This window comes from Egretta garzetta, unplaced genomic scaffold, assembly GCF_000687185.1.
Source record: "Egretta garzetta isolate BGI_Z169 unplaced genomic scaffold, ASM68718v1 scaffold447, whole genome shotgun sequence".
In the NCBI taxonomy this organism is placed as follows: Eukaryota; Metazoa; Chordata; class Aves; order Pelecaniformes; family Ardeidae; genus Egretta; species Egretta garzetta.
In genome coordinates, this window is record NW_009260397.1 from 343,300 (window position 1) to 353,804 (window position 10,505).

At 40.5% G+C, this 10,505-nt stretch overlaps 1 protein-coding gene across 2 annotated transcripts in view; it reads left to right on the forward strand.

The window, feature by feature from the left end:
• Nucleotides 1-2,150, forward strand: part of BCR (BCR activator of RhoGEF and GTPase) — a 101,781-nt gene extending 99,631 nt beyond the window's left edge. For both annotated transcript variants that reach the window (XM_009643085.2, XM_035898603.1), the window contains 2 exons: nucleotides 759-921; nucleotides 1,667-2,150. In XM_009643085.2, coding sequence (XP_009641380.1) covers nucleotides 759-921; nucleotides 1,667-1,756 — 253 coding nt within the window. In that variant the 3' untranslated portion in view covers nucleotides 1,757-2,150. The remainder of the gene's footprint in view (nucleotides 1-758; nucleotides 922-1,666) is intronic.
• The last annotated feature ends 8,355 nt before the right edge of the window (nucleotides 2,151-10,505 follow it).

Consider the following 10,505-nt stretch of genomic DNA (forward strand, 5'->3'; position numbering starts at 1 on the left):
TCCTGCTGCAATATTGCTGCAAAACTGCACCTGGATGCAAAGATCAGGAAAGGTTTTAGTATAAATCGTCGAGCTTTGGCCCTGTTTAAGGACTTGTGAGCCGTGTTTCAAAAGGTGTCTGCAATCTAACGCGATACATTTTGTAAAATTCCAGCTTTGCACTTCTGCTAGCTGGAGTTGTCGGTTCCTTCCTTAGCCTGGTCTTTCTCATCTTGTCTACATCTTTGTAAATATGGTTGTAGCTGTGAAAAAGTATTTCCATGTGTTTGATATTAATGCAATAAGCTTGCTGAATATATGCACAATGTGTTAATTTATGTATGTATTTTGTACGTACAAGAGATAATTTTCTGACTGAGGTTCTGGATTAAAGTCCAGGAAATCTGGGTTTTACTTGTGTTTCTGCTGCAGACTTTTCTGCCCTTGGATAAATTTTTTTAACCTGCGTGTCTCAGTTTCTCATTTATGAAACTGGGATGAAAAACATTCCTTTATTCCTTCCCACTTCTGTCCGTCCGGACAGGAAGCAGCAGTCCCTTTCCCATTTTAATCCATGTCTGTAGAGTGCCTGGAGACTGGTTGTGTCAGATCAAGGTATTGCTTATATGTAAAGTTTATTTAGGCACACATGGACAAGAGTGGTTGATCAAATGTATCTAAAACTTTTTACAAAGGAATAAATATGCTTTCTTACTTAAGGGCACTTCCAAACTCAAATATTTATAAAGATTTGCCTCGTTCATTGTTTCTTCTCCCAGGGTTGCTGAGAGGGAAAGCATTAACAAGATGTCCCTGCATAATCTTGCAACTGTCTTTGGACCAACGCTGCTCAGACCTTCCGAGAAGGACAGTAAAATCCCTGCCAACCCAACGCAGCCTATCACAATGACGGACAGTTGGTCGCTAGAAGTCATGTCCCAGGTAAAACCCTAAATGTGCTATTGAATCTTTGAAGACAGTATGTGGGAAATCGCAGTCCTCTGGCCTCCTCAGCCATCCTTCTGTTTTCGTGGCAGGTTTTTTGAGAAACATGAACAACTTCCGCCCTTCCACAGACATTTCAGACTGTTTGTAGAACTCTGTTTCTTCAGGCAGTTCAGTTTGCAGCTGTACTAATACAGCTCTTCACACAAAAATGTCAGTGTGCATGCAATCCTGTACGTTTCGTGTTTGTGCATAGAAAGACTTTTTGAGAGCTGTCTCTCAGCGCCATACTGCTACCCTGGGATAAAAGGACCATCAGTGTTTTTCCATGATGCTCCTCAACACTTAAACCACCTTCACTGAGACACAACAAAATTCTTTGCTAAATTCAGATTTCTTTGGGCACTGCCGCCTTTTGAAGGCGATGCAGAGAACTCAAACATCGAGGCTGTGTTAGCAGGCCAGGCTGTTTTGTGCTTTCTTGACTGAGCAGTGGCCAATTATAGATCAGATTTGTTTCAGTGCAGTGGAACACGAACACCATTGTTATACCCTGGAAGCTGAGAAGAGTGAAGCATGGCAAGGTTTAATGTTCCTGCTGTTATACAGTTTATTAAAACAAATCCATAACTGCAGGATGTTCCTGTGGGGAGAGCTGTAGGTGTGTCTGCCAAATTTCAAATAGCCGGGATGAGAATGATTTAACAGAGCTTTATTACTACCTCTTTCTTTCTCTTTCCAGGTTCAAGTTCTTCTCTACTTCCTGCAGCTAGAGACTATCCCGACTCCAGACAGCAAGAGGCAAAGCATTCTCTTTTCCACAGAGGTGTAGGTGCCTGTGACGCCAACAGGACACAAAAAACTGCTCTTGGCATAAATCTGCCACACTTGAGAGAAAGGCGACTGGTGTTTCTTCAGACATTACTGGCCTGGGGAGTTACGCCCCCCAGTGCTTCTGCTGTTTGTTAACCAGAGACATGCTGAAGAGAAAGGAGAAAAATCTCTACTTTTAGGACCAGAACTGAGCTGGAGATGGAGCTGTGCAGAATCTCCACTAGAAGGAGCAATAGACACTTGAACAAACGCACCACAGAGTGTGGCTATTATTCTTGTTGGGAATGTGACAGAAGGTATTCCTCATTTTATGGATTTAATTTATCATAAAGAAACTTCAAGATTTCTACTGGACCACTTGATAGGATACCCCTTCTCGGGCGAGGGGGCGTTAAGTGATATATCACAACTGTGTCTTTAAAACTGCTGTTTTTAAAGTACTGTTCTAGGCCACAAAAATAGCGTTGCTTTGCAGGAGGAGAGAAGGGAAGGGTCTGGGATCTAAAATTCCCTCCTCAGAAATTCAAGTCATGATTTGAACAGGGTTCTGCAGAAATGGAACAGTTTTGCGTACAACTAGAACTGTTGGTTTGCTTGGGGGTTGTTTAGTGGTTTGGTTTCTTGTTGGTTTTGTTTGGTTTTTTGTTTTTTGGGTTTTTTTTTTGTCTCACCCACCCCTTCCCTTGCAAATGTTTATACAGCTCTAGGGAAGGAGCTGCCCTGCTCTTGCCTGTGTTGCACTTCTGATGGTGTTTTTGGGTTAAGGGAGCCAGACCCAAGTGATGTTACACTATAAATAAATATCGCAAATTAAAGAGGGGCAGGGAGGATTGGAACCAGTGATTCTGTTGGTTGTTTGCATATAAAAGCAGGGGGAATATATCCAGACAGGATTGCTAAATTCCTTAGATCCCACCAAACTTAATGGAAATTAATTGGGAAGACTGTTAATTCCCAACACTCCAAAGAAAAGATGTTATCACTGCAAAAAGAATTGAAGCATTTCTGGACAAAAAAACCCCCCATAATCAATGGCTATGTTTGGCTGGCTGCTTACTCCAAACTTCTGTCAGAACATCTCTTCTTTGATACTTGAATTTTTGGAGGCTTTGTAGGTTGCCTCAGCAAGAGTCTTCTTCTGATAGATACAAATATTTGATAAAATGTGTCAGAATGTACTTCATGGACAATCTAGCAAGTAGCATGCATTGTGTGTTCTCCAGAAATTCCAACCCTGTTTTAAATGAGAGCAGTGAAGAAACGTCTATGGAACTGCATAGAGCAGTGCAGAAGGCCTCGCCAAATACCAGCTTTGTGTTTCCCTGCCTAAATCAGTTAAAGCCACGGGGTTACGTAGGCGTAAAGGGCAGCAGGATTTGTCAAGGGAATTGAAAGCATAACCTGATCGCTGGTATCCAGAGCAAAGTATTCTGGCTATGAAGCAGTTGTGCCAAACGTCTTGGGGGGTGGGAGTGGTTCCATTCTCATGAACTACTCCAGCCCCCTTTACTTCCCACCCAGTTATGCAGCATCCATTTAGTGGCATCCGTCCATCATCGTCCTGGCGAGAAGAAAAGTACAGCCTGAAGACAAGGGAAGGAATTGGCATGGGAAGGGGAGGGAGGGACAGATTGTGAAAGATCGGTAGAGTTAAGTTGTCAACAGCATTTGAGGGGAAATACGGTAAAGAAAGCAACCCCTGTTATGCTGAATTTACATTTTCTGATGGGTGATCTGCAACCTCTCAGTTAAAAAACACCAAACCAAAACAAAGGAGTCGTTCAAACAAATGGAAAGAAAAAAAATTAAAGGGAAATGATTTTATAGTCACTGTAATTCTGACTGCTGCATAATATTAGAAATTATTGTACTGTGAAGTTGCAAATTCAAAATGGAACCAATATAAATTTCAATTTTGTGAGTATATCAATATTTTGCATGCTTTGTAAGGATTCTTATAGGAATTTAATATTGCTTAGTATCCCTCCCTCTTTAGGTCTGGGAGCAAACCTCTTTGTAATGTAATGTACAACTAGAAATTCCTTCTCTCTTGTATGTATTTCCACTACATTCCAACTTCTGAACCCGTAAAACAGAAAAAGTGTTTATAGTAGGAGGTGGTTTTTGGGGGGAGGGAGGGAACGAAGGCAAGGAAGCTTGAAGGCTTAAGATTTTGATTATTTTATTTTAATTTTTTGCCTTTTTGAAGGTAAAAATTAGTCACAATCCTAAAAAACATTGACTTAAGAAAAGTCATGCAGACCAGTAAACCACACTTGATGGTTTTGTTTTTATGTATTTGTTCTCATTTTAACACAGCGGTTCTATAGCAATCCTTGTGCTGCGCGTGGCATGCCTCCCCATTTCAAGCTGTTGTTTGATGTACCTGAGGCAGTAGCACTGCTGATGACTTCGTTTAAAAGGAAAAAAAAAACCCAACCAAACCACACCAGGTGGTTGGGTGACACTCTTTTCCTTCTGGTGGCTGGAATCTGTGGCTGCTCTTTGCAGTGTTGAAACTGGAAAGCAATACCATAATGACTGTGCCAATTTACTTTTGCCCAACTTTTTTATTTTTATTTATATAGGAAGTTAATATTAAATTACTGATCTCTAGTATGTAACCATGAGAAAATTGCTTCTGCTTTGGTTACTGTTACAGGTTGTTGCTTTTAGTCTCTCATTATAATGCTCAGTTCTAATGTAACGTTATCTAACATGCAGGCATGTGGATCAGGGAAAAAAAAATTAATTTAACTTAACCCATTAATTATTTCTGTTAAGTATGAATATGTTTTCCCCAAAGCTGGTAATTTTGGGCTGGAAAAGATAGTGCATCTTTATTGCTGATGATGAAATCATGGACTGGTTTGAAATACGAGAATTGATTTCTTGAATTTCCTTGAATTTTGCAATTAAGTTTTTTCAAATAGTCTTATGTTTTCAGAAATCAAGGATTTCCAAAAGGCTTTTATGTTCTTTTCCCAGGGATGTTGGTTGGGGTTTTTTTGTTTGGGGTTTTTTTTTTTACTTTTTTTTTTTTTTTTAATAAGCCTTATCATGCTTAAACAAAAAGGGAATTGCAAAACTTGGCTTTAGAGAAGGCCTCTGATTTCTACTCTTATATATTCCCTTGCAAGTTGTGTCAGAAAACCTAACTCTTCCATTTTCTGTATCGAAAAGGTACCGTATAAACAGTGTAAGAGCAAACTAGCAAAAAATTACCCTTTCCGTGTGCTCTGGGGGTTTACGCTCTTTCGGTTTCTAGTGTATTGAAGAGACCTTTCTAAAAATGTAGCGTTCGGTAACAGGAATCTGAAATGTTAAAACTTTCACACAGCCTGTGTGTCTTCAGTCTAAGGGGAGGAATAAGCATCAGTTTCCTGGCATTTAGAAACTATTTAAAAATTCTCATGGATTTTTTTAACACTGAATAGGTTTTTAAGCAAAATTTTTAAAAATTAAGTAAAGCAAACTATGGGAAAAGTTTGCAAGGATGGACAAGAAATGACGGTTCCTAGATCAGTTTCAGCGTTGTGTTTGTGTGTGCTTTGTATGGGAGGGGAGTGTCTGAAACCAAATTGAAACACATCCATTAAAATGCTGCTGGTGTTCTTTATTCTTGCACAATTTTAACAAGTTGAGGTAGTAGCTAAGCTATTTCAGGCTGTACTTTAATGCTGCTATTTTTCAATGTATTGGCTAAGGGCAGAAAGCCGCAGCGCGGTGGCTGTGTCTGCTGGTGCCCACCGCCTGTCTCGATTCTGACCTTCAGTTGCCAATAGAAGGCAATCGGCACGCAACCGTATGAAGCAAAACTGCAACTTTTTTGTTGGCCACGAGGTGGTGGAACCACAGAGTATGTTTATGGGAGATGTAGTATTTTTACGGTTTATTCATTTTAACTGTTTGGAAATATGGTTTGTGGTTGTTTATGTTAGTTTTCTATGAGTTTGTTTAAACAGATGTACTGTTCTCTAAAGCATACATGGATCTCCAAATTTGTTTGTCACCCTTGTAACACTGGAAGGCATCACAATGTGTTCATTTATCTTAATGTGCCATTCTTTCGAGTATGTATAAAATGTAAATTGACCAACACGGCTTTTAAAAATGTTTAAAATCTGATGGCAAAAACCCAACCCTCTGATTCCTCACTGGTTAATCATTTTGTTTCAGTGCTTGGTCATCTACTGGGATAACATCATCAGACGTGGCATTCTTATTACAGAAATTTTAGTAAGAAATGGGAAATGTTTTAAGAAACCCCTACCCTTTCTCTTTTTACTTTAATACAAGAAGATGGGGACCTGTAATAACAGAATACCAGGATTTGTTTCTGTTCCTTGAAGAAAACTCTGAAAGGGCAATTCTGCAGTAGATACAATCAAATTAATCACTTTCTTGGTGTAGTCAGTCACTTGCTTATCCCCCCTTAAAGCTATAGTCCAGGTATGTTTTTCTTTGTAAACTTTGCTAACATTGTCAGAGTACTGTTATCAGAAAAATAAGTCTGATACCATTTGCCTCCTTTAACATAGGCTATGTGCAACTGAGATGCTGCAGCCTTCGATTCGTATTAGTTTCTCCATTCTGTCCTAGAATGAAATGAGCGTTCATACATATTCTATGAAATTGCTCATCGAGTAGAATTAAATACATGGATTGCCCTTAAAACCAAGAGAAGCTCTAAAGGGAGCCCTTACAGTTCAGTTAAAACCTAACAAGGTTTTTGGGAAGAAAAGTAACACAAACGGAAAGGAGAAGCATAAGTAGGCATCACTGGGATCACATGGTCTGGAACGATGAAGTCCTCGTGTCACGCTACAGAAGGCAGCTTATGCCCTAGATAGCGTGCGCAGAGACTGTCTTGCCAGTAAACAAACATTTATATGGGAATGCCAGGAATTTGAATTTAGCTACTGTGGCCTCCCAGTTCTGATGTGCTGCAACCCTTCTTTCTTGCTGCTGAAAACTCACAGTTCAGTGCTAGGAAAGCAAAGCTGATCCCTTCCTCCCTACCTTTCCCCCCACCCCGTGGCAATAGATAGGGAGTAGCCATCGAGTCTGTGTATTACCGTAGGTGAAACACCACCGCAAAGAAGGAAAAAGGTAACAGAGCCAGAACGTGGGACTGTTGTTGAAGCTAAAGGTCTGATTCTGGGCTGCAAGGATAAAATGCCACAATGTGCTATAATGATGAAATGGTTGAAACAGTAGGACGAAAGCTAACAGGAGCGTACATGCTATTTTGATTCTCCTCCTTCCATGACCGTAACACTGGAGTTAGGCCTTCCGGGTCAAGCAAATACATAAATGCTATGGCTGAGAATTAGAAAATTATTAAATGACCAAGTTTGTTTCCACTGTTGATTCTCTTTGTGTTACCATCTCATAGTGGAATTGTGGGAGACCACTGTAAAAACATGCAGCTGAACCACGTGAGTATTTTCCATGCCATTGATTTCCTACCACCCTGTTTCACCTTTTGGTAAGAAAGACCCCTCCTTTTCCAACAGAAACCACTTCACATCATTCTGCACTGTAGAAACTACCACATGGGGAGGTTCAGCCTGTAGCAGGGCTATACCTGGAAATAACTAAAGTATTTCCAGTCTTACGGTGCAGAATGGACCAAGTACTTGCTGAAGCTCTGGGCGCATGTAGGCCTGTTTTGTGAGTTAACTAAGATTCTGTCATTTACACCTGTTCAAGCATATTTGGGAATTAATACGATTAGAGTGCCCAAGCCCAGCAGAAGTGTTTGCTCTGCTGCTTTGTCTTAATTGCAGTCATGTTCAAATCCTCTTGTCAAAAGTGGCTCACTAGAATGGAGAAAACTTCTTTCTTTTTTTTTTTTTTTCCCCTTCTTTTAGTTTTTCACTAGAGCAGTCTTTTTCCCTTGTGGTAAGATATTCTGAGAATCCAAGACATTCCACAGATGAACCATTTCTGTAATCTGATTTATATGACAAGGCCATTTTATATCCCTGTGGATGTATGGAAGGACAGGCTTGTGTACAAAACAGCTTCCTGCCTGGAAGGAGAATACGGCAGCTTTCTGCCAATGACCCAAAACAGGGATCACAGGGGGCAGAGCCCACCCATGAGCAGAGGACCTTGGTCGTTAGATGCTCGCATCTCCCCTGGGGCAGTCTGAATGAGGCCCCAGAAGGCAGTTATGGGAAGAGACTCATCCAGTACCTTCTTACTGTGCCTAACTGAATGATCAAATGGCAGTCTACGTAGAGTAGCTCAAATTTCCACTGTTTAGTCCCATTTTGGAAGAAATTTGGACTACACTAACTAGGGATTATGCAGATAGTCAGCTGAAAACTGATCCCTATCAAAAAACTATTTCATATATAGTAGGTGGTGATGTAGAAGCTGCCATAGCAAAAGGACATTTCTTCACAACAGCCTCTTCTAACCCCTTCTTTACTGCTTATCACAGCCTAAGGGAAATCTTGTCTTGGGCTTCACAGTTACATCCGAAAATTGCGGAATCCTGGATAAAACTTAGCTACGCAGGGACAGATGTTTCAAGAGTTGGGATATCAGTACTAAAAGTGATGACACAGGCAGCAAAAAGAGGGTAAGGAATTGTTGTGTTGGATGACTGAGAAGCACCACAATGGAACAGTGAATTTAAAAATGATCTCACAGCAGGACACTGTGAAGTGTTGCCCTTTCTGTGTCTGTCCAGCAAAAGAAATAAAACTAAGCCTTCTCTTGCCTCTATAAGTTGTGTAGTTTGTTCTTATCTCTAGTACTACAAGTGTTTATAATCCGTGAAGAATTCCAAGGAAAGGAGTTAAGACTATTTATTTAAATATAAATACAATTAAATTTACAGCATCTCATAGTGCTCTGTTTTTGGAAAAGAAAACCTAATCCTAATAGTTTAATACTGAAAAACTGTACTGCTCAGTTTATCTCTGAGTTTAGGCCCAAAAAAGGGGGAAAAAATGAAAGGGAAAAAAGGGGGGAAAATTGTCATTCTGATTATTTTTTTTTTTTTTAATTTTCTGAGAAAAGTGGTATGAAAAAGGAATCCAAAAACTGTATTTGGGGGGGAAAAAAGAAGTCTAAGGCATTTGTAGCCTTTCTTTGTACACAATGTTAAATAAAATCTCCTGTATCTATGTTTGTCAGGTTCTTCTGGTCTTATTTAACTGCACTAAACTGAATGCGTGAATTGCATTCAACCGTTTGTCAGGTTCTTCTGGTCTTATTTAACTAAGAACTGGGCCTGCACTAAACTGAATGCGTGAATTGCATTCAACTGAGTTTGCTACAGGTATGGAATTTAACACTGGTGTTTCATAATAAAAGCTATTCCATGTTTTACAAGGTAAAAGCTGTGTCACTTAAAATCTAGAGGTTAGTACAGGGTTATTGCTGAATTAAACTAAAACAACTTTAACGTGTGGAAATAGTTTACATGTAAGGTAGAAAAGTAGCCGAGCAAACCAGTCCATTTTCAGAGCTGTATTAATCCTTTTGTAGGAGCACAGCTTCAACATGCAGCCAGTCTCAGACACCGTAAGCATTACATTTGTGTGCAGAGCACTTTAGCTGTCGTTACATATTTGCTCAGAAATCGGCTCCAGCCTCTCATTCTTCAAACATTGCATGAAATCAGCATTTTTTGTAGGAATCCACATGGAAACTGAATCAGTTACTTAAACCAAGTTCTCTTGGTGCTCTATTTAAATCAAATACTATTTAAATTATTAATGTAATTAAAGTATATTTATGTTTTAATATAGTTCAAGTTTAACATAATATATAAAACTCTATAATAAAAAGATACCTGCTTGAAAGCTCTCTAGCTGATTTTCATTCAGTGTGGATCACAAAGATGACGTCTCAATGGCAATATCCAAAGTAAAGAAAAATGTCGCCGACTGTGCAGTGTTTACACTGAGATGCAGATCAAGAAAAAAAGTATCATGCTTACCCCTGAACTGGGAAAAGAAGGGGAAACTCAATTACTGTTATTACTACTCCCTGCCAGTGGTGTATCTGTATAATATAAAACAGTTTCAAAACAGTTTTCAGAGAGCTTCACTATGGAATTCTTCTGCAAAAAGGTTCCTGCTCCATTGGAAAGCATACCTTTGTGGAGCAACCACACTGAACGGTATTAGGATGCCCCTGAGTGAGCCGGGAAGGTCTCGTGTCCTACACCAGACACTGGCTCCTACCGGGAGCTCTGCGCGCACAGCCACACTCCTACTGCATCAAGCTCTTCCCTGACCACCAGCCCGGTGCTTCTCCCAGCTGCTTTCCCCCACTTGAAGACCCTGGGTAAGCAACGCTGCTGCTGGCTTGGGATGAATCGCCGAGTGCAAGCTTGTGCAAATTCAGCCAGTACACATGCTTACGGTATGCTACTTCCCTGTAACAAGAAAGAACAAACACAACTTGCAGCTGGAGCAGGATGAGAAAGAACATACAGGTGCACAATAACCACGGATGCTCCGTGCAAATTGCTACACAGTCCCCACCCTGAGCAGGTGCGTCTTCATTTTCCAGGCAGCCCTTGCACTGCTGCTTGCGGCTCTGCCCAGAAGCCCTGTGGGGTATGGCTATCGGGCTGAGTCAGGATCAGCCGTACCTGCCCCGCTCCCCAGAGACGTTTGTCTGCTCTTTGTTAGAAGCCTCCCATTATGGAGATTCTGTAATCCTCTTGGGCAATCTCATCCAGAACATAACCACAGTGAGAAAGTTTTCCTAGCTGA